We start from the raw sequence: 27,564 nt of genomic DNA on the forward strand, positions 1-27,564 counted from the left end.
TAAACAAGAGGAAGAGATGCAAAACTATATCCAATTACAATTTGTATGTATGATACAGTTTTATAGCTCCTTTAATCTAAGGCTCTCCCAGCACCGTCACAAACTGAGGTACAGCTATTAAGTGATTTGCTCAAGGTCACACTAATTGATAAAACTTTACATTGAACCCAGGCAATTCTGACTCCAAGTTCTCTGTTCCAAAAAGGAGACAACACTGCCTTCTCCAAGGCTAGTTACCTGCAAAAGTTAAAGGTGTTTTTTCCTCCACCTGCTTCTTGAAAATTTTTTTGATCTAAAACCAAAAGTGTTTGTTGTAATAGAGCCAATTAGGTGAATTAGGGATGTTTTATGTCTACTTCTAAAACATCTGGCGCTGACCACCACCAGACACAGGAGGCTGGGCCAACGAATGGGTCAAAGACTGGGCTATTCCAATGCATCTCTTGGGAGCTATAAATTAATCTCTGTGGTCTAGCCACCACTAGTGACAAAGTGCCACATGAGGTGGGCATGGCTTACACATGTATCCTCCTAGACTCCTATAGTAAAAAAACAAACAATTCAAAAGCTCAAGGGATGTCTGGTTATTTTCAATTTACCAACGTTGGGAAACAAATTTGCCAAACATTCACAAGGGCATTAAAAAAAGCAACCCACCTGATTTCGGGTGGGGCGAGGTGTGCAAAGGGAAGGGAATGGTAGAGGAGAGGGAGACACAAGAAAAACATTTCTACTCTGCTCAAAGTGCCAAAAGGTAAAATAATGAATGTTCCCCAAATCTAGAAGTAGTTAGAGGAAAATTCACATCATGTCCAAATGCTGTATTTTCCTTTCTAACTACAGGTTATTATCCTAAGCAACTCCAGCCTCACTGTCACAGGACTAAGCAGAACTATGCTGGGGAAAAAAAAAACTATCCTATAAAACATATTGTCCTGTCCAATAAGTACTGAGGATTGAGCTGGGAACACTCACTTAGATCTTAGACATCAAAAATATTCAAATTTTGACAGAAACCAACAATCACCTATAGCAAGTTATAAATTTACATGCAAGCTGGAAGAACGTATCCTGGTTCTTACGCCAAGTCAACTTTCCCCATAAAACAGGAAACTATTTTTAAAATCCCATATGACAAGAATAAGAGTGGAAAAATTATCCACAAGACTGGAGTAAATTTTTTTCAGGTGTCAGTGCAGAATGTATCATGTTTTGTATAAACAAGAACTCACTGATAAAGTAAGATCTGAGCTGGAAAAATTTGTAAATGGTGAATATTCTTGCCATTCTGTCAGTCCAGAGGAATTATAGATCAAACTAGTAATTGCAGCGCAATCATAATGAGAAAACTAATTTACCCCAGCAACATACAAAAATCATTGCTTTAAATATTTCCTCTGTGTGTATGCTTCAAAGATGATTCAACCATACCCATATCTAGATATGTATTTGTGGCACCACAACATTAAAAATCAGTTGGATTCAGGTTTATAAATTTTAGCAATCATTTGGCTCTATTGCGGGGGATTGAAAGGATCCAGTTTTCCAAAGCCATTTCCATTTGATGGTTGTGTGTTTGCCCTTCACTTATGATCAGTAGGAATTCAAGAACAAGTTGAAAATAAAATGTTTGTTATTTTCAAATGTAGGAAAGAATATCACATTTAAGTACATCTCAGTTGTGGGTAAGAATGTTACAGCTTATGGGCATCTGGTTACTAAACAGACACAAGTATAAGCTCCCTAACTTGCTTGGCATTAAAGTGCATAATAGAATTTGTTCTGTTCTTACAGGGCTGAGATTTTGCTTTTATGCACATCTAATCTGGAAGATCACTGCATTATTCTGGATGTAGTGCTTGTTAGGCTAGAACGATCAAGAAAAAGTCGCCCAAAACTATTCTTACAACAAGCATCCACTATTTTCCTTTAACTTCTCCAGCTAATATTTAGCTGAGAAAAATCCCTTTTCTGTTTCTACCTCTGCACATTAGCTAAGCTAGCTGAATTGTCTGGGAGGAGGGCATATTGATAGCAATAAGATTAAAGTTCACAGAATTGACACCAGCATGTACAATGGACCACTGGCACCAGGAGTTCCAAGAGCAGGCTTAAGGAAGCTTAGCAGAGTTCTCTTTTGAGACTGGTGTCTACATATGTTGGCATCTACTACCAGCAACATAGATGGGCGAAGACTGTCTTTTCTGTGGAGACATCACAGGACTTTTCCTGATATTATCAGGATCCACACGGTAAACAGAAAGACTAGTACCAAATACCAACCAAACTGGTATGCCAGAAGAATATCCTTTTTCTGGAGGAGCAGTAGTAATATTTGTTCCTCACATTTACATAATTTTGCACTACTGAAAAGCAAAACAGGAAGCTTTGGGACCAACAGTCTGACATCAGCCTGCCTTTGTAAGGCAAAGACTCTTCCATATGTAATGAGAACAGCAAAATGCTAGTTAGGCTGCCAGTCTCAAGTCTGAGGTTATTTTTAGTTATGCTGTTTCCTGGTCTAGCATTTCTTATAACACTTTAGTTCCAGAAGTATCATCATCATTAGAATAATTTCCTGAATCTCGAGTGCTCTGTTTAGAGGGTTTGTAGTCTTTAAAATCAGTTTGATTTGTTTCCTCTATAACAATACTCTCAATTATACAACAATTTTCTGTTGGCTCCTCTGAAGTTGACAGATACGGACTGTTGAAAGGTTGTCCACCAAGGCACTGCAGATAGGGGAGAATGGAAGGAGAGAGGAAAAACAAAATGATTAGTTATAAGCTTAAATATGGCTTTGGTTAATGCAGCTCTTTGCAGTCTTGTTCCCATTATATTCTGTAGTACAATGATGTCTCTACTTATGGTATGGAACCTTTTTTTTTTTAAGGCATTAATAACTTACCCATAAAGGTTGCTTTGGTATGTAAATACAGACAAGTATTACAAAATGTCTCTAGATATGTCCCTAAACTAGTATAAATGGTGGATTCTTGGTAACTTCAAGTCTTTAAATCATGATTTGAGAACTTCAGTAAGTCAGCCAGAGGTTATGGGTCTATTAGAGGAGTGGGTGGGTGAGGTTCTGTGGCCTGCAAAGTGCAGGTCAGACTAGATGATCATGGTGGTTCCTTCTGGCCTTACAGTCTATCAGTCTATATGGCCATAACTAATTTTTCTCATTTTTTTTTTACTGTGCTAATAAGTATTAACCACTTACACAGTGTGCTCAGCAAAATATAAAAGACAAAAGATTATACAGACTCTAGCCTTTTGGAGCAGGGAGCTACTACAACACCACCACAAGTACACACTTTGAGACCCAGAGACAGAACTTAGCGCATTTGGGGACAGGGAAGTGGTGGTAATAGGTAGGTTCATTTTTTGTTTTAAACTGATGTGGATTAGCATTTGCATGCTTTGCAAGGGGAGAAAAGGTTCTGAGGAAAAATTTGAAATAGAGAGACAGTGGGTGCTGGGGCACTTAGATAAGGGAAGGAGTTCCATCTAGTCTTATGCCCCTCGGTACTTTACAAATAGTGAACAGTTAACTCAACCCTAGACTAAAATATTTAAAATCCCTTCCTATGAAGGGGACACTTATAAATAAAGCATTACATGAACTGTGTTGCCAGCCTACAATTGATGCAAACAGCTGAAATTTTGCCTTACAATTCAATTTACAGATAATTTGATAGTAGATATATTGTTTAAGTTACAACTTGACTGATACTAATAATGTTTGTAAAGCACTATGTACTGTACATGCTAAGGGCTCCACTGAGGCAGAAGTGCGCTGGGAACAAGATACACTGTCCAAGTGACATGCCACCTTGTCAACGGTATAACGTTCTCAGAGGCAACTGGGAGAGTACTGTGAAAGCTGATTCTTGCTACACTTTAGTATTTGAATGCTGTGAGCCATAATGTGTGCATCTTGTGAAGGTGCATGTGGAGGAAAAGGGCACTCTCAAGCAAACCTAAGTTTTATGTGAACAACAATACAACTTTAAAAAGTATTTTTCCATACAAACACTACCTGAATATATACAGACTGAAGAGAGTTTATAGGAACTACCCCATGACGGTGGGAACTATTTTGAGGTAAAAGCGGAGCTTATGATTTGGAAGGAAGAAAAAAAGGGTTCCTTTTGTTCCATGACTACTTGCATACAGTCCTCAACGTAGTTACCCCTGAGCCTCACCTACTCCTGGTTTCAGTCACTGCAGCTTAAATGACCACAGGGTTATGGTTTGGGTGGGAGAAAGTGCCAGTGGCATCCCTCCCTTACAAGATATTTGTGCTCCATCATTTTTGATGTTACTAGAAGACAGTAAGGGGATGTAACCACATTCCTTTCATCATACCGTTCCACAACTGGACGGATGGGTGAAGTCAAAGAACTTCATCTCATCAACCCTGAAGGGGAAAATGAAAATTACTTACTTGTAACTGGAGTTTGAGATGGATTCTGCATATTCACACTCGTGGGATGCACTGACTGGTGCAACTTGGACAGTGGACCTTCTTGTGGCAGTGCCAGAGTGCTTGTGTGCCCCTCCTAAGCCTGCCATCAGCATTTGAGCATGTTCTGAGAGCGAGGCTATAAAAAGGGACACAGTCCCTTTATGGGGCAAGGAATTAGTTAGGACTCCACTGAAGGGGGAAGGTGGGCAGGGAGTGAGAATACACAAAATCCATATCAAAGAACTTTGGTTACAAGTAAACAACTTTTTTTGTTGTTGAGTTTCTGCTGAACATTCCCTCTCATGAGATTGTTAAATACTGCTTGCCAAATTAAGGATGGAGGCACATGGTGTCCTAATTACATACAGATTGAAACACTGCTCTGTCAAACTGAGCATCAGATCTAGATACCATATTTAAACTGAAATGTTTAATGAAAGTGAGACATGAACCCCAAATTGCAGCTTACATATTTCAAAAAGAGGAACATGCCTAACATGCCACACAGGTACCAACCACTCTAGTTGAGAGAGTTCTGAGACCAGCAGGAGGTGAGAGAGAAGAGATCTTAACTCTACTCTATATGCTCTCTAGCCCATAGAGACAAGGACTGTGCAGAAACAGCTCAGCCCCTAAAGTTTCCAGCACAGGAAATGAACCATTTGGGAAAGGCCTAAACTCCTTAGTTCTAGCCAGATAACAATAAAACTATGTCTGAACACTAATCTACACTCACCTTTATGAGCATGAGATCCAGGAAAGACAACCAGTATACTGATTACCATGAAAATCTGAAATTACTTTGGGATAAACTTGGGGTGAGGTCTACGTATAACCTTGTCCTTATGAAAAAACAGTAGAAAGAGGATCTACCATCAAAACATGTAGTTCCATAATTCTTCTAGATAGACTAACTCCTATTATAAAGTTGTTTTTATGGAGAGAGAGGTTTGAAGGGTGCAGATAATTGTGTTAATACCAAGTTTAGATCCCATGGAGGAACTGGATTTCCTACTGGTAGATACTAGTTCAATAAACCCTGCAAAACCTTTTAACAGTTATATGAAAAAAAATAGTTATCATTAATAGGTAAATGAAAAATTGCTACTGCTCCCAAGTGGACTAAGTGAGGAAACAGACAGACCCATAGGTTTTAAGTGTAGTAAAGATTCTAAAATATATTGAATAAGAATGGATACAGGATCAATATCCTAGTCAGTCAGCCATAAAACAAATTTTTCCATTTAAAATCATAACATTCTCTGGTCTACTTTTCTAGAATTGATTAAAACATGTTGCACACCTACAGAACAAGCTACAAAAATTAAGCTCCTCATTGATCAACCACAGTGCAATTAGGAGTGTTGGGTGGCAGAGGAGAAAAGAATAGGAGTTGGAGACTCAGAGGAACTCATGTGAAAGGAGCACTCCCCACGAACTTTCTTCATTCTCATCTACTCCACTTATTCTTTATGTATCAGCTACTAGAGGATGTAATGTCCCATAAAAAAAAGTAGTTTTTTTTTTTAAAGCAAAACCTGAAGCTTGGAAGAAAAACATTTGCACAAAGGCATTCCTTTATTTAAAAATAAAATTTGATACGGGCTTTTCCCTTCTTTGGGTCAGCTGGACAAGGCAGAAATCCTAAAACATTATTTTGTAATGGCTTTCAATATGTTTTCCCCTTTTTTCCATACAAATTGAAATATCTGTTTATTACTGATTTCTCTAAATCTGTGATAATCACAAGAGATCAGACTAATTCACATACTTTATCATTAAACTCTTGGTATCTAATCCTGGCAAGTCTCCCTGACACTATGAAATACAGAGACACTATTCTTTAGAACAATGAATCAGATATATTATGTGATGACATTCTACTGTTCTTCGATCCTTGAATAGTTACATTCTTGGAAAGATAGTCAAAATCTTACCTCTATGTTTGAAGGAGGTTTGCATGATGGAAAGAACGCATATCTGATCCGTCTAGATATATAATATATACCAAAAATTAAAAATGATGCAAAACAGAAGAAGCCAATCATGGCTATTACAAAGGTTTTCAAAATAGTCCAAGGTGAAGTTTTATCTAAAAAATAAAGGAATAATCATTAATCTATCTAGGTATTCATGAAGTGTCATATCACCAAGATCTCTATATTTAAAGATTATATACAATGTAAAGACTACACCATAAAACTTTATATTTACAGTGTTTTACTTCTTGAAAGCATTACATGAATATAAATAAATCCTCACACCATCCCAATAGCTTAGAGCATTCTACTGAAACAAAGCAAAAAGGTTTTAGGCACCATATTTAGGTACATAGAAACTGCCATTTTGGATCAAAAATGAAGGTCCATCTAGTTCAGGTCCCTGTCTGACAGTGGCCAGTACAGATGCTCCAGAGTAAAATGTCAGAACCACACAGTAGGCAGATGTGGGACAATCTGCCCCTCACATAGGTGTCTTCCTGATTACTAGTTGAGATTGCCCTAAACTTTGAAGCATGAAGTTTAATATCTCTTCCAAAATTTATCATTAACAACTCTGGATATTCTTGACATCCAATCCCTTTTGGAAACTTGTTAAATTCCTGGCTTCAGTGACTTCCTGTGGCAACAAACTCCACAATAATTTAGTTTAAGCATTAATGGGACAAACATATTTTAAGAAATTCACCTACTGAAGAAATACAAACACTTTAAAAAATTAAGTTTAAGCTCAGATGGAAAGTGGTAGTAGCAGTGTCTCGCAGCTCTAGGTATTCCCAGCAGCTTGTCACAAGACCATATTCTGCTGCCTTTAATCAGGATATTGTGTTCTCTATTTAAGGCTTCATCTTGTCATGTACCTCAATCAGCAAAGCACTGCAGTGTGTGCTTAACTTTAAGCAGGTATGTAGACCATTGAAATAATCAGGGCCAGAATTCTCAGCACCCGGCAGGATCAAGTGGATTTTCCACTGGCATCAGGTAGATTTGTGGAATAAGATACTAAGTGTTTTAACATGAGTAAGGCTGGCAGAATCCAGCTCTTAATTCCAAAGAATTGTAAGCAACAGAGAATAATCTCTTTTGAGGAACCTGGAATTTACTACAAGTGTTTCACCCATTCTACTCTGGAATATGATCATTTTCTTCCATCATCCTTTCTCCCTTTCATTAGCTGTCTGCATTCTGAATATACTTTCAAAAGCTACAGGCAATGCAGCCAGTACTTTCCACTTCCAGATAAGTGATGTAAAAACAAAATCCTACAGTCTGATGTATGGGGCATTATATGCAAGACCAATGAAACAATTTCTCTTTATTGAGAGTGTTGGTAAGGCATGCTTGGATCCTGACTACAGATGTAGGCGCCTTACTGTGGAGAAAAAAAAAATCCAAAGAATAGTAAAATGGATAAGAATAAAAGGAATTAAATAGATTGCTTATAGAGAAAAAAAGGCCACATTTGGGGATTATAAGTGCCAGTATGTAATAGGCAATGTTCATATGGGTGATAGTTACTCTTAGACAATTTTAATATTTGAAAACATTTCTAGCCATAAGGTCAGTTAGAAATTCTACAATCATCATCCCTTTATGTTCACATAGGACAAAAATAATCCCCTATGCTGGCCATCTGTACATGGATGGGATTTCACTCAGTGATGAACTATACACTTTGCTCCCTTCTTACCATATAGGATCTTTTAAACTCTCCAGGAATAGGTTGGATTAAGACACAATACAATAAACTTGAAAGTATCACCTACAGTATAATTAATACTTTTCTAACTTAATTTTGATTTGCATTTACTTTTATTTTCATGGAACATCCCAAGTAACTAGTGTAAGTTAAATCATGCTGATTTTTGATGTCACAATTCACAATAGTTACACTTCACATTTTACAGTATATGGAGAAATGTGTCTTTCTAGGGGTAATTGCATATTTTAGCTTAAGTCATTTTATTGTAGCCTAAATTATAAAAATTTCTGAACTGAATTTCAATATATCCCAAACATATATTTAAACTTTTCATACCATCAAGCGTTTTAATACATGCCACATCACTAAAATGACCATCTTTTTTATATGCTGGTGAAAATGCTTGCACTTTCAAACAGTACAAAACCAAAGGTGTCAAGTCAGAGATTGTGAATAATAACCGTTCTTCTTCTTTGATTTTCTCCTGAAAGAAAAATAAGAAATGCAAGTTAAAAAAACAGTACAAGACTGATTCAACTATTAAAATTGTAGGCAATGCAATACTGAAAATATATTTTTTGTATAATTTTAATTATACTTTACTCTTTCAAATAAAAAAAGTTTCAATTTCAAAACTACATTTAGAAAGTAACTAACCAACCACTTTCACTATTTTGAAAAGGTGTTTGCAATAGTACACTTCAAAGTTTGTGCTGTACATACAGGAAACTTTCTGGTATGTTTAAATGTTCTGATATCTTTTCATGTGTGCATTCTTATTGTAGTCTTGTAAAACAAAGTTAAAGAGTTTATTACACAAGTTTAAAAATGGAAAATCACATCAAAATGTCAACTAAAAATATGCAAATTCATAAATGCAGAGAAATTCAGCCTAATCTCAGCTCTGAATTAACTAGAAATGCCATACAAACTTCAGTGCTGAGAATTTAAAAAGAGAATATTTTTAGATCAACAGGAAAACAACTGAACTAGTGTTATGCCAGCTTTTTTGTCCCTTCTTGGAGTAACTGATATAAGAATTACTGTTTTTTGAACTGAGTGGCCATAAAACTGCCAATACAGAACTTCAGAAAGAACTTACTTACTGAAGTAATTTTTTTTCCCTAAAAGCCTGATACTGCACCAGTGAAGTCAACGGGAGCTTTATCAATGACTTCAATGTGCACAGGGTCAGGTCCTAAATAAACTGCTTCCAGAGAGCCATGCAGTCAACTTCTCAAAAATGATCCATCAGCAGCCATTCATGCAAGATTCCTAAAATGACTGTACAGAGGCAATATCATGAAGGATAGCTGCCATCAACAAACCAATATTACCATCTCTTTGCCTACTTTATGATGTAAAATCTTGCTGGGATGTATACATTTTATGTGAGCTCTGCAATAAGAAAATAAGATACAAGGCTCTTTGTGAAATTAAACTTTTTAAGGGGGAAGGTCTTAGTGTAACATTAAAAACATGTTACTTATTATACCTTTTTAATTAAAGAAGTTTGAAAAAGTTTTTCTACCTCAGTATCTGAAGAATTTTTCCAGTACAGAACGCGGTAAGATAAGTCATAAAATCCACTCATGGACTTATTTTCAGACTCTCCTGGAGGAGTGAGCTGGATACGAAGCGAATCCTCACTAGAGCTTACTGTTATGCCTGGAGGGCCAATTTCATCTTAAAACAATTTCACACACACAAAAAAGTTAAAAATCTGTTAGCTAAAACATGTAAATAAAAAATGTTACGGCTGTGATTAAACCCGTAACAGCAAAGGTTTTCAGATTTATGGCTAGATATCTGGCTTTTACTAGTACCTTTACAAAAACAAATAGGGGGAGATGGGAAAGCAGGCACAATGATGTAAATGTTTAACCCTAATGTTTCAGCATTAATATTGTATTTGTTGTTTTTGAACTTTCAGTCACACTGTGAATGATATTTGAAGTGTGATACATATCAGTCAAAGTACAGCTATTGAAATTTTAAAACATGCATTGCAATATCTACTTGATAGTTTAATTTAATAGGGAGAGCTAATGAAAACATGAAAATATTTTTATTTATACTAGCAGGATAAAAACATGTAAGAGTCACCAGATGGCACTGTTAGTCTTAGTTATTTTTTCCTTAGTGTGAAAACACTATCCATTCTTTGAAGGACTGCTGTATTATTGTTAATTTTTGAGAAAAAGTATGTAGGCTGTTGGGGGAGCTGTTGCAAACAGCAGGGGAGTTTGCACTGTCTTATTTCCTCTGTCTGAAGTCAATTCTTGGGGTAGAGCTTCTTCCTGAGAACCAGACACTAATCTATAGACTGCGATTTCTGAAAAGGGACTACATGCATGCTATTTGTGATCACCTGTGTTCAAAGATTGGTGTGTATAGCATAAAAACAAACAAGTTGAACTAATATACCCAGACTCCATACCACCACCAATTTCTTCTCCAATGGAAAGCCCAAATGCAAGGCCCTCACATCTACACCCAGCAACAATTACAAGAACTATGACAGTCTTTGTGCTTCTTAAACTGATCAACTGGATCAGGAAGCAGTTCCTCTTTTACCCCCAGAGGTATAAGCCCGGTGAGAAGCATTATTGATTTTCAGCCTTCAGTAAAAGGATAAGAAAAGCAGTGGTTTCCAACGTTTTTATGCCCAAAATCACTTTTTGAATCTAAGGGCAACCTAGGATCTAGCCCACCCCTTCCCCAAGGCCTCGCCCTATCCCCAAAGCCCTCCCCACTCCCCCCCCCGATTACTCCCTCTCCCCCATGCTCGCTTTCACTGGGCTGGGGCAAGGGGTTTGGGTGCAAGAAGGGGTATGGGGTGCTGGCTGTGGGAGGGGGCTCAGAGTGGGGCTTGGGGTGTAGGAAGGGACTTGGGGTTCAGGCTGTGGGAGGGGGTTTGGCGTGCGGCCTCCCACCGGGCAGCACTTACCTCTGGCAACTCCCGGTTGGTGGAGGCTGCCTATCCTGGTTGCACACCACTCCCAGAAGGGGCCAATGCTCCCCTGCGGCCACTGGGGGGGGCACGTGGCTCTGTATGCTGCCACTCTCTGAAAGCATCGCCCCGCACAGCTCTCCGAGCCAATGAGAGTGGCAGGGATGGTGCTTGCAGGCAGGAGCAGCATGCAGAAGTAGACCTCTGCTCCCTGCCCCTAGGGCTGCAGGTCTGCGCTGGCCGCTTCCAGGAGTGGCTTGGGGCAGGAGTAGGCAAGGAGTCTGCCTTAGTGGCAACCACATTGCACTGCTGGAGATAGCAATCAACCAGTTGGTGACCACTGTTATAAGGTAATGTTTTCTCAGCCTTTCAGGTTGAAACTCCTTAACTCGAAGTAAAAAACACTTACTTTTATAGTAAATGTAAAGGTGTTGAAAAAAATTAATGATAAAGCTGATAAGCCTATATTATTTGTTTGTGCATTGAAAGGCTGACAAAATAGAGGACACTGAAAAGTAAGGTGTACAAGGAGTGCCAGAGCAAGATCTTTTTTTTAGATCAGTAGTTTTCAAACTGTGGGTTGGGACCCCAAAGTGGGTCATGACCCCATTTTAATGGGGTCACCAAAGCCTGAGACCAACCACCTAGGGCTGAAGCCCTGGGACTTTGGCCCCCCACACCCAGGGCAGTGGAGCTTGGACTTTAGCCCCACTGCCTGAGGCAGTGGGGCATAGGCAGGCTCAGGCTTCAGTCCCACCTCCTGGGGTCATGTAGTAATTTTTGTTGTCAGAAGAGGGTCGCGGTGCAATGAAGTTTGAGAACCCCTGTTTTACATTGTAGTGAAGTTTCAGTGCCTTGCAACCCTCTCCCCAGTTGTCTTTCATAACTTTCCTGGGAGTTGCAAACCACTAGTTAGAAATAAAATTTTTATTAAAGCTAATGTTAAAAAAAATTATATAATACATAGGTTGAGAACAGAGAGTGTCTGTACATGTGGGTAGTGTACTCAGATTATCCACAAATACGAAGTTGGTTTTTAAAGTAATAAGACACATATAGCGCATAACCAGCAATAACCCAAATTTAAGTGAATGACTTTAAGAATACAGTTTAGATATTTAGCATCCATGCATTCGGGTACATTACTCATAAAAAACGTTATACAGAGAGTTGGTGGTAGAAAGCAAAATATATCAATGAGTGAAGACTGTCCCTCAGTAATTGACAATTTAGGATAGGTTGTCCATTTAGAAAAATACCCAGTCCACCAGGAAAGTATTTGAGTTACTTTCCCGACTGCACCTACTTTAGAGCATAAACTAGCATACAAATGAGGACCAGATCTGTAAGGAATCCCTTCTCCACATTTACAGCAGTCCACAATTGACTGGTTTTCTAGTTTCCCCCTTCTCTGACACATCAGGAACTGGCCCTGCGTTCAAGGCAAATGCTGGATTAGGGGGACTCCTGCTATGATCCGGTATGCTAAGATTTACCTAAGAAAATGATTAATGTAATATAGTTAATGAATGAGGAAAGTTAAAGTATGCAAAGAGTGCACAAGATGCTGTGCATCTCAATTTTAGTAAGTAATTTGCTATTTTCAAGCCAGGAGTGAAATCCTGGCTCCACTGAAATCAATGGAAAAAACTCCCACTGGCTTCAGTGGTGCCAGTATTTCACCCCCAGTGCTTCTACAGGGGAACTATAAAAATGAGAAAGATTAAAAATGAAAATGAATACACTGAATGCAGATACTAACGGTGTATAAACCAACTGAGAAATGAAGAATGGTGAAGAAAATATATCCACTTACTTACTACACAAGGATCCACTTTTATTTCATTAGACCAACGTGATTTATTATATCCATTCATAGCCTGTACACGGAGAAAGTAAATTCCACTAGCTTCTATGTCAGATGAGAAGTCACACTGTGTAGTAGTGATGTTTTCGCATCCAGAAATAGTGTTCCATTTATTTGAATAATCTTCAGGAAGACTCTTTAAATATCCACTAGAAAAAATGACATTTTGTGGTCAATATGTACTCCCTACTCTAATCAAACTAACAATATTTTTCATTTAAATTTACAATTGAATGAATATGTCCATTTCTGTTCACTGTTTCTAAGCAAACATATGTAATGAATGTGTAAATTTATGTCAAAGACTTCTTCAAAGTCCAAAGCTATATCATGCAGTTCTGTGTCAACTACTTTGCTGACATGCTCAAAGAATTCCATCAGAACTCCATCTTTTTTATTGAATGTTCATTCTTAATTATAATGAAGAGTGGGGAAAATATATTAAATGCAACTTATTTCAATGAAAATCTGAACAGATCAGGACATTTAAATTTAGATGAGGACAGCAACATTTGTGCACTCACTGCACATACACCACATATACTAAGTTACACATTTGCAGACTAACCATTAATAGTGTTTGAAAATACCAGAGTATGCGTAATGTTAAAATTTCTCTGAGGACTTTAATATTTGCATTTTCTGACTTTAACGTGTTTAAGTTCTCAACTTCAACTCACCAATTTCCTTGGTGTTAAGACAGATTAGGAAATGTGAGTGTTCATCTTATAGAAATAGTATCTGGTACACATTTAGAAGCCTAGCCTAGAGGTGTTCAAAACTTCGGAGAGAAACTGAGTGCTGTGAACTTCTATGATCAAACTTTGGTATTATTCTTGTAAGCACACCACATGGGTGACTGGATGAAGTACCCAGTACTTCAATGAGTACATCAAGATACTTTTCTGAATATCATACTTGAGTTTCTAGGAATATTTAGCTTCAGAGGCCTAATTGAGGGCAATTTAGAACCGTCAAGTTTAAAGTCTACTTAAGCAGCAAAGCTTTAAAAACTATTTAAAATTACCTGAGATATTGTACTGTAAAGCTCACATTTTGATCATATTGATTATCCCAGGATAGAAGAAACTTCATGTTCAAAGCATGAACTTCCACATTCACTGGATAAGGTAGCACATTCCATGCTAAAATGCAAAGAAAACAAAACTCACCATCGTTGTCATCAAGAAGTCCTAAGTCATGTATACTTATTTTTCCCCACAGTAAGAAAATCTGTACAGTATATTTTAAATAACTGTTTGAATAGAACTTTAAAATATTCTTTGATTTGCCATCATAGCACACAGCTGATTAAGTCATAGGGGTAGGTAGCTCTCAGAGGGTTCTGTAGGAAAGCATCAGTTTTTAGATCAGAGAATATTAGGCAGCCCAAAAATGTTAGCATAGGGATATATGCTGAGAAGTCAGTATCAGTGAGAATCTGGCTGGAATAATGTACATTAATACAAATTTACAAATTATATATTCTGGAAGATCTGCAAATAAAGAACGCTATGATGCAACTGATGATGTTCTCGTCACAGCATTATCTCAAATCTTGGGGATTTTACACAGTGCAAAACTTAGCTACACGAAAGTAAAGAATCTGGAACAATAGACTATTCATTTTAAGCAAAACATAAATTGAAACTGAGGTTAGCAATAAATATAGTCTATATTACCATATAAGTAGTTTTGGATTCCAATTCCTTGGTTGCCTTCTGTGACAACCCAAAGTAATATCATACTTTGAACATAAAATCATGAATTCCATTTTCAATTATTGGAACAGAGTAAGAAATCCCATACCAACCCAATAATAAAAGACAGCATAGTTAGTGGACTTTTTCTAAAGATGTCACAAATTAACCAGGACAGAACTTGGTCTGTACCTGGATGGGATACCAGCAAGGAAAATCTTGGTGCTACATGGAACTTTGTTGGTGATGGATTTTTTTTTTTTGAGGGACAGTTTTGAACCAATATTCAAACAGTGATATGAGGAGGCAGGGCACTCTCGTGGAGGTACATAAAATCAAGTCCTGACCCTTGTGGTCATTAAAGGTCCCATGGCACTTTTTTGAATGATGCTATTTATTGGTTTTGAAGAAGTCTACTATATGTACAACACAGTAATACTGATAATTTAACCAAAGTTTACAAGCTAAAAAACATAAGCCATATACAGTTGAACATTACCATGGCACTTTCTGCAAGAAGAGGGACGTTAACCCTATTCAAATTCCAAATTAGATAACTGCTTTAGAAATTTTTCTTGTGAAGACATCTCACTAAATAAATATTATTTCCTGGTCTCTTCTCTCTTACCAGAAAGAAAGCAGCATTTATCAATATAGGTTACTTTTATTTGTTCAGTAAGCCCTAACTCAGATCTACCACATTTCCTGCAAGTTCCACTGAACTAGGGCATTGGCACTAAGAGGATAATTCTTTTTTTAAACTCATACTTGTTTCTGCTTTGAGATAGCAGATTTAGTTACTGTTCTACTCCTGCTTTAACTGTTTATTTTTGTAATGCAATGAAAAAAAATTTATTTGGGTTTCATCAATTACTTGAAACTTTTAAAATAAGTGTTTCAGGGATAAACCAGCTCCAGCTACTGGAAAAAAGGAGGAAACCTTCCCTGGGGAAAGTTATCCCATAACTGTCTCCAAAAGGATTTCTTCTACCTCTCCTGAATCATCTGGGACCAACCACTCTCTGACTGGATTCTGGACCAGGTGGGCCACTTGTGTAAATTAGTACTGAAATTCCTATGTTCCTACATACACAACATGCAGAGTGCAAAATCCTTCCAATGTCTATTTTAAAAAAATAAGTCACTTGGACAGAGGATAAATGCACTTTGCAAGACAACTCATGAGCTGCAAGCAAATGCCCCAAAAAGTGATTGAGAGTGTTTCAGAACAAAAAAAGTCAGGGTTTGCACAAAAATGGCGTGTTAACTTGGCAAAATCATTCATTTCAACTAAACGGATTCAGTTTTTCCACGTATGCACAACAATATCTTACAGGAATTGAACTAAGTTTTATCCTAAACCAAACTCACAAATACAGGAATATCTGTTTTTGCATCTAGGACCACAACAGAATCACGATAATCTAAATGTAATGGTGAACACTGAATATGTTTGGGTAACTGAAAATTCCTTTCACTATCAAAAACCTGAGTAGATACTGGAAGACATTAAGCTGTCCATAAAGGGACTTTGGATAACTGATGTTCAGATTATCAAAGTTACATGGAAATCAGTTGAAATGTTGGTAATTTTGCACAGTTCTACTACTTTGGAGCAAAGGATTTTGAAACCTGTCAAGCTAGTTGTAGGATTTGATTACTAAAGAGTTTAAAGGATTTTTATTCATTACCTTGATCTGTAGTTTTAATGCAGTACACTGGACTGAAGGAACCTACTTTTCTTTCAGAAGTTATGCGTGCTTGAACCTTCAGACAGTAAGTAGTCTCTGGTTTTAGATCATAAATTGTTTCTCTGCGATTAATAGTTTTGCTTTTTGGCTGCAATACATAAACAGTTGTAAACAACATATTAAGGAAATTGTTCTTTCCCAAACAGCCTCAACTTGTGACAAAAAGCGTTACTGTCCTGAAGAATCACTGGACATCACCAGCACATATGACATTTGGATACATTCAGACATTAGGGATAAGGTAGTATTTCATTTATACTATATTACTGGCATGCCAATGTGATTTTGCACGTTTAATTTGTGGGAATTAATTGTGAACCATCTTAAGCTACAGTATTCTCAAAACTCACCTGAAACTTAAAAGGAGTACAGAATGAAAAGAAAAAAGCTTTAAATGTCTGAACAAAATAAACTGACTCCATGCTTTTGTAATGCTTTCTGAAATTTTGAAGTGAATTTAAATAGTTCCTCTATTTGATAATAGTTTGCTATAGAAAGTAACCCCAGCAATAGATTTTTTCTTCTTATGCTGTAGTATTTGTTGTATGTCAAATGATACCTTTCAGAACATTAAGAGTAGAGAGAAATTATAATGTAATTTCTTTTCTGATCATTTAGATTTTCCCAACTTTCCTACACCAGTCAGACAAATGTATAAATCCTTTCCCTGCCACAAAACAGAAGACAGAAGACAGAAAAAAAAAAAAGAGGAAAAGGTCAGCCTGTACTGTTCAGCAAAATAATGGTAACAAATGACCTTAAAACGTATAGACCTTCCATATACCCGATTCACATACCTCTCCTTTAAAGATAAGAAATGGGATTTTCCTTTCAGAAGCGGTAAGATCTTGTGTCCTTTCACCCGGAGTTTTATGGCATGCTAGCTATAGAGGATCTGTGCTCCCGTTTTCCAGTGTGTAAAATGAGGATAATGATACTTATTTTCCTTTGCAAAGTCTTTTGAGCTCTACTGACAAAGGCTTTGTCTACACTGGAACCTGAACGACAAAACTTTTGTCGTTTATGAGTGTGGAACCCCACACCCAACAACACAAGTTTTGCCAACAAAAAACACCAGAGAGCTCTCCTGCCGACAAAGCTACTGCCACTTGTTGGGGGTAGAAGCTGTTTTGTTGGCAGGAGAGCTTTCTCCTTCCGACAGACAGCAGCTACACTGTGCGCCTTTTAGCGGCATGGCTGTAGTGGCACAGCTGTGTCGCTAAAAGGTGCGTAGTGTAGACACAGCTGGAGAGTAGTGTTGTTGTAGCCATGTCGGTCCCAAGAGAGACAAGGTGGGTGAAGTATTCCCTTTTATTGAACCAACTTCTGTTGGTGAGAGACACAAGCTTTCAAGCTTACACAGAGCTCTTCAGGTCTGAGAAACGTACTCAAGTGTCACAGCTAAATACAAGATGGAACAGATTGTTCGGTATAAGCCGTTAACATATTTCAAGGGACCATTCAAGGTGAAGTTGACCGTTAACACCACTCCAATCATATGGTGGGGGAGGGGAAGGCAGCTGAGGGGTGTTACTGAATTAAAGATTTTTGTAATAAGTCATAAAGTCTCTATTCAGTCCTTGATTTTTAGTGTCTAGCAAAGTTATGAATTTAAGCTCCCTGCCTCGTCTTATTTGAGAGCATAGTGATTGTCTGGCTTCACCCACATAGTTGTTATTGGGGCATTTGAGTTGGGTTCCAGTGTGGGGCAGTAGTTGACAACTAGGGGTGTGCAGTCAGATGGAGTTTTATACATAAATCCCTAGCTGTCATTTGCCACCCCACGCTGGAACACATAAGGGGTAACAAACAACCAGCCATACTTGATGGGAACCCCATCCTGAAATAAATCTTTCCTGAACCCCCTCTTCTGGCCTTCAAACAACCCCCATCCTCTCCAAGCTCATCATCAGAAGCAAGCTCCCCACAAACCAGGACACCAGCTCAGGTGGTGCCAGATCCTGCCAGAACAGATGCAAAACCTGCAGACATATCTGCACTGCTATGATGATCAACACACCTTTCAAGATCCATGGATTCTAAACATGCCTACCACGATATATGGTTTACCTCATCCAGTGCACTAAATACCCCAACAACAACTATGTGGGTGAAACCAGACGATCTCTACACTCTCAAATGAACTCACACAAGAAAATGATAAAAGACAAATACCTGATTGTCTGTGGGTGAACACTTCACAAAGTGATCACTCTATATCTGACCTCTCAGTTCTCATTCTCAAAGAAAACCTGCACAATACCTTCAAATAATGAGGCTGGGAGCTTAAATTCATAACTTTGCTAGACACTAAAAAGGAAGGACTCAATGGACACTTTATGGCTTATTACAACAATCTATAACCCATTAACAAATCCCGCAAACTGCCTTCCCTCCTCCCCTCTTTTCCCCCCATTACTGGAGGCCTGTTAATAGGCCACTTCATCTTGAATGGCCCCTTGAAACATGTGTTAACTACTTATGCTAAACAATTTGTTTCACCTTTTATTTAGCTGTGACACTTTAAGTACCCTTCCCAGACCGGAAGAATAACTCTGTGTAAACTCAAAAGCATGGGCTAGTCTACACTGGCAATCCCAAAGCGCTGCCACAGCAGTGCTTTAACGTGGCTTGTGTGGTCGCGGCAGAGCGCTGGGAGAGAGTTCTCTTGGCGCTCTAAAAAAACCCACCTCCATGAGAGGCGTGGCTCCCAGCGCTGGTGCACTATTTACACTGGCGCTTTACAGTGTTGAAACTTGCTGCGCAGGGGTGGGGTGTGTGTGTTTTTTCAAGTTGCAGCGCTGTAAATTGCCAGCGAAGACAAGCACTATGTCTCTCTCACCAACAGAAGTTGATCCAATAAAAGATATTACATCAGCATCCCTGTCTCTCTAATGCTAGGTTCATTATCATCACCATCATCATCTTGCCCAGAACGTCTATTCTGTTTTAAGTTTTTAAGTTTTATCTTTTAAGGAATGGGGTGAGGAAAAAAAATACAACAAGTGTTTACAGACCACTAACTGGTGGACTAACTGCTCAAGAATGCCCAATCCCATTTACCGCTTCTAGCCAAGGAATAATTAAAATCAAGAAAAGTCCACTACGAAAAGTCTAGATGCCATTTTTGGGCAGGGTCTGAGGAAGATCTGAGTCTTCAACGTTGCAGATATATCATCCTTAAAACATTGTTCACCCAAGTGTTTTCACATTAAGACTGGCTCTACCTTCCAGTTCATTAACTATTTACAGTAACACAAAATCCACTCTACTATAGAAAGTATAGGCTCCATACTGAGGACAAGATTTACTGTACTTGTGTCACTAAACTTTTTAGTAAAAGTTCAGCCAACTGGATTGACAGATTTGTCACTCACCTTTTCTTGAATGCAAGAATGTATTAAGGAGGGCCTTGGGATTTTTTCCTTTAAAATGCCCAAACACAGAAGTTCTCCCAAATGGACATACACATCTTCTCAGTATGTACCTAATCTGACTGGCACTCATTCTGGTACTGCTGTGTGGAGTGGGAGGTAAGTACTGTCTATATTGATTCTATAGATTAATGATTGCTTGCCTCAGACCTGCAGGGAAAGTGGGCAAAGTTTTCAAATTCCCTTCTTAAGCCTCACAAAGAGCTCTAAAAGCCTGCAAAGAGCTGTGAGCCCACCACAGTAGCATTAACTTCATAGAGGGGAACTACACAAAAATGAGGAAGCTAGTTAAACAGAAATTAAAAAGGTACAGTTCCCAAAATAAAAATGCCTGCAAGCTGCATGGAAACTTTTTAAAAACACCATAATAGAGGCTCAAATTAAACGTGTACCCCAAATTAAAAAACATTGTAAGAGGACCAAAAAAGTGCTACCATTGCTAAACAAAGTTAAAGAAGCAGTTAGAGGCAAAAAGGCATCCTTTAAAAATTGGAAATTAAATTCTACTGAGGAAAATAGAAAGGCTCATAAATGTTGACACACCAAGTAGAAAAGTATAATTAGGCAGGACAAAAAAGAATCTGAAGAGCAACTAGCCAAAGACTGAAAAACTAGTAGTAAATTTTTTTAAAGTATATCAGAAGCAGGAAACCTGCTGAACAATCAGTGGGGCCACTGGACAATTGAGGTGCTAAGGAGATTCAAGGAAGATAAAGCCATTGTGGAGAAACTAAATGAATTCTTTGCATCTTTACTATAAATGACATGAGGGAGATTCCCACACCTGCCCCATTCTTTTTAGGTGACAAATCTGAGGAACTCTCTTAGATCAAGGTGTCATTAGAGGAGGTTTTGCAATAAATTGATAAATTAAACAGTGATAAGTCACCAGGACTAAATGGTATTCATCCAAGAATTCTGAAGGAATTCAAATATGAAATTGCAGAACTATGGTATGTAACCTATTGCTTAAATCAGCCTCTGTACCAAGTGACTTGAGGATAGCTAATGTGACACCAAGTTTTAAAAAAAGGCTCCAATAGCAATTCCGGCAATTACAGGCCGGTAAGCCTAACTTCAGTATAAGGGAAACTAGTTGAAAGTATAGTAAAGAACAGAATGATCAGACATATATATGAACACAAATTGCTGGGGAAGAGTCAACATGACTTCTGTAAAGGAAAATCATGCCATCAATCTATTATAAGTCTTCAAGGGGGTCAACAAACGTGGATAAGGGTGATCCAGTGGATATAGCGTACTTAGACTTTCAGAAAGCCTTTGACAAGGTCCCTCACCAAAGGCTCTTAAGCAAAGTAAGCAGTCATGGGATAAGAGGGAAGGTTCTCTCATGAATCACTAACTGATTAAAAGATAGGAAACAAAGGGCAGGGATAAATGGTCAGTTTACAGACTGGAGAGAAGTAAATATAGTGGGGTTCCCCAGTGGTCTGTACCAGGATGAGTGCTGTTCAACATATTCATAAATTATCTAGAAAAAGGAGTAAACAGTGAGGTGGCTAAATGTGCAGTTGATACAAAACTACTCAAGATAGTTAAATCCAGAGCAGACTGCGAAGAGTTACAAAGGGATCTCACAAAACTGGGTGACTGGGCAACAAAATGGCAGATGAAATTCCAATGTTGATAAATGCAAAGTAAAGCACATTGAGATAATGTTTTCCAATTACACATACAAAATGATGGGATCTAAATTAGCTGTTACCACTCAAGAAAGATATTGGAGTCATCATAGTTCTCTGAAAACAACCGCTCAATGTGCAGTGGCAGTCAAAAAAGCTAATAATTATAGGAACCATTTGGAAAGGGATAAACAGAAAACATCAATCCCCCTATATAAATCCATGGCATGCCCACATCTTGAATACTGTGTGCAGATTTGGTCACCACATCTCAAAAAAGATGAATTAGAATTTGAAAAGGTACAGAGAACGGCAACAAAAATGACTAGGGATATGGAACAGTTTTTATATGAGGCGAGATTAAGAAGATTGGGACTTTTCAGCTTGGAAAACTGACGTCTAAGTGGGAATATGATAGAGGTCTATCTCCACATCAGTCAAGATTTTATAGTGTATAACATTTCCTTATTCACCCCTTCACATAACACAAGAATATGGGGTCACCCAATGAAATTAACAGGCGGCAGGTTTAAAACAAACACAAGGAAATACTTCTCCATGCAATCCACAGTTAACCTATGTAACACGTTGCTAGTGGATGTCATGAAGGCCAAAACTGTAACAGGACGCAAAAAAGAACTATGTAAGTTCATGGAGGATAGGCCCATCAATGGCTATTAGCCAGGACGATCAGGGATACATCATCATGCTCTGAGCGTCCTAGCCTCTGTTTGCCAGAAGTTGGGAGTGGGCGACAGGGGATGGATCACTCAGTGATTGCCTGTTCTGTTCATTCCCTCTGAAGCAAGCACCTGGCATTGGCCATGGTCGGAAGACAGGATACTGGGCTAGAGGGCCCATTGGTCTGACCCAGTATGGCCGTTATGTTCTTAAGCAACTAAGTGTGGAATAGCTTAATGACATTAGCAACCGAACCAAAACTTTGAGTAAGAGATGTAATACAGTCTAGCAAATCAATGCACTTTATTTTTTTTAACAGTGAATGTACCAAGCTACAGGCAGAAATTAGGATATATTATATGTATAAAATAATAAAAAGCAGAATTTAATTCTAGGAAGTGACTCAGCAACTGAAGTAAACCAAACAATATTTTAAACTTAATTTAGAAAGTCAATCCCTACCATACCTCTGCATTTGATGAGTTTTCCCAGAACATTGCATTGTAGGTAAAACTTATATCGTTTGTCCATATTTTTCTGTTCTGATTTTCTTCTGGAGGGGAAATGTTGATTTTCACCACTCCATCTATGGATTCTAACTGCACTCCTGGAGGACCAATTTTAGCTGCAAAAATTAAACATTATCATGAAGCACAACAACTTAGTTGAAACACCAAAAGTTACATGTTTGAACAAGTAAACTACAAGGAACTGCCCACAGTACTTAATTTTCAGTTCTTCCCGTAGAATCTAACAGTAGTTTAACTGAATAAACTCCAAGTGTTATCTGGGACTGAAGACAGTTAAAGTAATACTTACTGGCTGTAACAATATTACAGTAACTTCCCGATTTTGAAATGAAGAGTCATAAATTTGTGGAATAAGGTTACAAGAAAGACTTACTTTAAAAAAGCCCATTCCCCAAGAACCAACCCAATATTAATGGAAGGATTCAGCTTTATATAGGTTATCATTCGTGGTAAATTAAAGGTAGATGGTAGGACTGCTGGAACGCTAGCTTCTCAAATACATTTGCCAACATCAGCACTGGGGCAATGACACATATGGTACTCAGGAAACCAGCTCTCCCCCAGTCTGGACCATCCTGCCTCTTCCCTAATGTTAGGAATGAAATTCATTGGGGTGGGTACAGCATAGAGATGGCCACCAAAGAAAACCATGACCTGCAAAAACAAAGGGCCCTACATCACACCACTTTACCACTGGAGCTCTGCATAGCTCAAAAGTTGGGAAGACTAATGAGACATACCATGAACAGTGGGCTCATTGGTCATAAATTTTCCATGACAATCACTTAGAGGTGCTTATAACATTTGATACATTATAGCAATGTTAAACTTATAACTTTAAGCACGCAAGTCAGAATAGTCAGAGTTAAGAGTCTCAAAATAATCTTAACGTACATACTTCACAGGTATTTTGATTACTAATTAGTTTGTAATGAAATATTTCATTACATATTTGATAATAGAAATAACATGGTCGAAGCAATACAAGTCTATTCACTGCATATTTCATAGTGCTATAATGTAGTAAAGGTTGGGAAATTAGCAATCATGGGCAAGATTTTCAAAGGCACAAATGGGATTTAGCCATCCTTATGGAAGGGGTTTTACTGCTGTAGTCAAGTTATTTAAAACAGCACAACTTGTGTTTGGACAAGATCTCAGGAAAGTTACTATATAAATATGATCACTAAAAGCATAAAAAGGCAGTTGCTCTACAAAACAGCAGAGCCAATAATAATAGGGAATACAAATCTCTACACTGTATTTTATATTGAGCTGTAACACCATAAATTGAAAAATTATTAACCTGTTTAATAAGAAAGTACATATGTAGTTCATACCTATTGAATATGGACTAAATGATAAAGTAGTAGACCACAGAGATTTTTCTTCCCCTTTTTCAGCTCTTATACGCACATTATAGAAATCTAAATAAGATGTCATTGCTGAGGAGAAGTCACATTCTGTGACAGTGACATTCTGACAGCCAGATATCTCTTTCCAATCTGTTGTTTCTTCTTCCTCATAATCCTCAAATCTTCTGCAAGTAAAAAAATAAAATTAGGTTTCTACTGGTGATAAAAGATAAAACGTAAACATTCATTTTGTATTTTGATCATCACCATCTGGTTGTCACAAAGCTATTCAACTGGTCTCAGAATTCTAGAATACCTGTCTAATTTAAGTTACTTTATGAATGCTAGTTAATTATTGAATAAGGAATCCCCAAGACATGCTGGCAATTTGCTTTTCTAGTCCAACACTTAAGCACAACACAAAAAAGTAAAGATCATTTCAGGATTATCATTTCTGGGATTAAACCCTGAGTGCACTAGCAAACTGGGGTATATTTTATTACCCCTCAAATGCACTGATAGAATAGGGGTTGCAAAAAGTGCTTGGAGGAGACCTAAGTGGCAAAGGAAAGGGATAGGAAAAAAAAGAGTAACAGCTCTGAATAGTAAAGAGTATAGCTGAGGGGAGAGTAGACTGGAGGAGGGAAGGAGAGAAATGAAGGAAAGGAGACAGAATAGGAAATCAGAAAAAACAAATGGGAAAAAGAAAACAGAATAAAATGAACACACAGGAGAGTTAAGGTTTCAGAGTAGCAGCCGTGTTAGTCTGTATTCGCAAAAAGAAAAGGAGTACTAGTGGCACCTTAGAGACTAGCCAATTTATTTGAGCATAAGCTTTTGTGAGCTACAGCTAAGTGAGCTATAGCTAAAGAAAGCTTATGCTCAAATAAATTGGCTAGTCTCTAAGGTGCCACTAGTACTCCTTTTCTTTTCACAAAAGAGTTAACTATTCTATTCTATCAGAACAGGGCTTCTCAACAAAAACCATCTGTCTCCAAAAGACAATTCAGACATCAGGAAGTGGCACAAACAATAGGGGAGAGATGACTCTCCTGATTAAAAGTGGAGAAAACTGAGAAATAACCATTAAAGATGTTGATCCTGTTGTATAACCACTATATTTTGTCTTCAGCAGGACAGTGTTACGTGTTTCTGAGGTAAACACTGTATTTTTGAAGCCACCTTTTTCCCACCCAAAAAATAAAGAGAAACACACCAAATCTTCATGTTCAAATACATAATATGATTCTCTCTCTGACATCTTAATTACAGAGTTACTAATAAGCCAGACAAGTTTGTGTATTTATTTGTTGGGAAAGGGGTAATGAGAAATAGTAGCCAAATTAGAAAGAAGCAAGAAGCACAAACTTAAAAAGAGCTAACTGAACATAAGGATATACAAACAGTTTAATCAGATGACCAAAGTTTGTAAATTAAGAGCAACCAGCCAATGTATCTCTTTCTGTATTTATAAAGGCCTTGACCAGCTAATCAGAGTTCTGTACTGGGGAATATTCCCAAATCTTGTGTTTTTCAATTCTGAACCAAACAAATGATTTGAAACACACACACACACACCCCTACCCCTGCAAATCAAAAAGATATGGTTCTCAATGAAGCTACATAATCTGTTACATGCATCTTTTACAGTTTGCAGTGTTACTATTGAATGTGCTCTTACAAATTATATGCATGCCAATACTGGGGAACATCTACATAGGAATTATATGATTTGCGAGAACTATGCTGAGGTTGCTTCTTAGGTGTGCATCAGTTTAGGATGGATTTTCAGACACTTAATTCTACGGTGTTTCCCAAACACAAAGAAGTACCATGAGTCAGTGTCCTAGCTGCAATGGGAACCATAATTTGGTGTTTTCATAGTGAAATTCTCAAGTTTCTAGGTTTCAGAGTAGCAGCTGTGTTAGTCTGTATTCGCAAAAAGAAAAGGACAGACAGCCCCCCAACCTGAAGCAAATACTCACCAGCAACCACACACCACACAACAGAACCACTAACCCAGGAACCTATCCTTGCAACAAAGCCCGTTGCCAACTGAGTCCACATATCTATTCAGGGGACACCATCATAGGGCCTAATCAAATCAGCCACAATATCAGAGGCTCGTTCACCTGTGCATCTACCAATGTGATATATGCCATCGTGTGCCAGCAATGCCCCTCTGCCATGTACTTTGGTCAAACTGGACAGTCTCTACGTAAAAGAATAAATGGACACAAATCAGATGTCAAGAATTTTAACACTCATAAACCAGTCGGAGAACACTTCAATCTCTCTGGTCACTTGATTTCTGACTTAAAAGTGGCTATTCTTCAACAAAAAAACTTCAAAAACAGACTCCAACGAGAGACTGCTGAATTGGAATTAATTTGCAAATTGCATACAATTAACTTAGCCTTAAATAGAGACTGGGAGTAGTTGAGTCATTACACAAAGTAAAACTATTTTCCCTTGTTTATTCCCCCCACTGTTCCTCAGACGTTCTTGTTAACTGCTGGAAATGGCCCACCTTGATTATCACTTCAAAAGGTTTTCTCCCCCCCCCCCCCCCCGCCACTCTCCTGCTAGTAAAAGCTCATCTTAAGTGATCACTCTCCTTACAGTGTGCATGATAAACACCCATTTTTTCATGTTCTGTGTGTATATAAATCTCCTCACTGTATTTTCCACTGAATGCATCCGATGAAGTGAGCTGTAGCTCACGAAAGCTTATGCTCAAATAAATTGGTTAGTCTCTAAGGTGCCACAAGTACTCCTTTTCTTTTCAAGTTTCTAGGATTTGCTATTTTTCACTTTTTCAACACGTTGAGAACATTCATATCATCACAGGTACAGACCTACAGATCTACACACTGATACATAATTAGGACCCCACCAAAGTCACAGTCCATTTTGGTCAATTTCACAGTCAGAGAATTTTAAAAGTAGACAACTTCATAAATTTCAGATACTTACATCTGAAATTTCAGGGTGTTATAAGCATGGAGGTCCCAACCGATAAGAGGGTTGTGGGCAGGGGTGCCACAAGGCTATTGTAAGGGGGTTGCAGCATTGCCACCCTTACTTCTGAGCTGCTGCTGATGGAGGGGCTGCCTTCAGAGCTGGGCAGTTGGAGAGTAGGGGACAGTGCTGATGTGAAGGTTGCATGGTATGGTGGAGGCCCTCACTTTGGGGGGGGGGGGAGGGTGGCAGGGCCAGCATTATGGGTGGGTGACCGCCCAGGGCCCTGTGGTTGGGGGGCACTGTGGCCCACCCCCGCCCCCAGCTGGCCGAATGCCCCTTTAACTCACGAGTGCTGGGCCTGGAGATGGTATGGGGAAGGGCTGGGGACATGGGTGCCAGAACCCTTTTAGAAGTGGGGTGGGGGGGGGGGGCGACCAGTGCTGGAACTGCAGGATCCGGAGCCATGTTCCCCCCCACCCCCCTTTTTAACATGGGCATAGTTTAGGGGCAGGG

General features: G+C 38.4%; 1 protein-coding gene across 3 annotated transcripts in view; it reads right to left on the reverse strand.

The window, feature by feature from the left end:
* Positions 1-1,615: 1,615 nt before the first annotated feature.
* Positions 1,616-27,564, reverse strand: part of IFNAR1 (interferon alpha and beta receptor subunit 1) — a 39,627-nt gene continuing 13,678 nt past the window's right edge. For 2 of the 3 annotated variants that reach the window (XM_077819172.1, XM_077819187.1), the window contains 9 exons: positions 24,073-24,272; positions 22,670-22,827; positions 16,385-16,532; positions 14,021-14,138; positions 12,943-13,142; positions 9,705-9,859; positions 8,510-8,657; positions 6,409-6,563; positions 1,616-2,732 (listed from right to left, as the gene is read on the reverse strand). In XM_077819172.1, coding sequence (XP_077675298.1) covers positions 2,532-2,732; positions 6,409-6,563; positions 8,510-8,657; positions 9,705-9,859; positions 12,943-13,142; positions 14,021-14,138; positions 16,385-16,532; positions 22,670-22,827; positions 24,073-24,272 — 1,483 coding nt within the window. In that variant the 3' untranslated portion in view covers positions 1,616-2,531. The remainder of the gene's footprint in view (positions 2,733-6,408; positions 6,564-8,509; positions 8,658-9,704; positions 9,860-12,942; positions 13,143-14,020; positions 14,139-16,384; positions 16,533-22,669; positions 22,828-24,072; positions 24,273-27,564) is intronic. The other variant, XM_077819179.1, reaches the window with a different exon arrangement.

Source organism: Eretmochelys imbricata, chromosome 1 (genome assembly GCF_965152235.1).
Source record: "Eretmochelys imbricata isolate rEreImb1 chromosome 1, rEreImb1.hap1, whole genome shotgun sequence".
In the NCBI taxonomy this organism is placed as follows: Eukaryota; Metazoa; Chordata; order Testudines; family Cheloniidae; genus Eretmochelys; species Eretmochelys imbricata.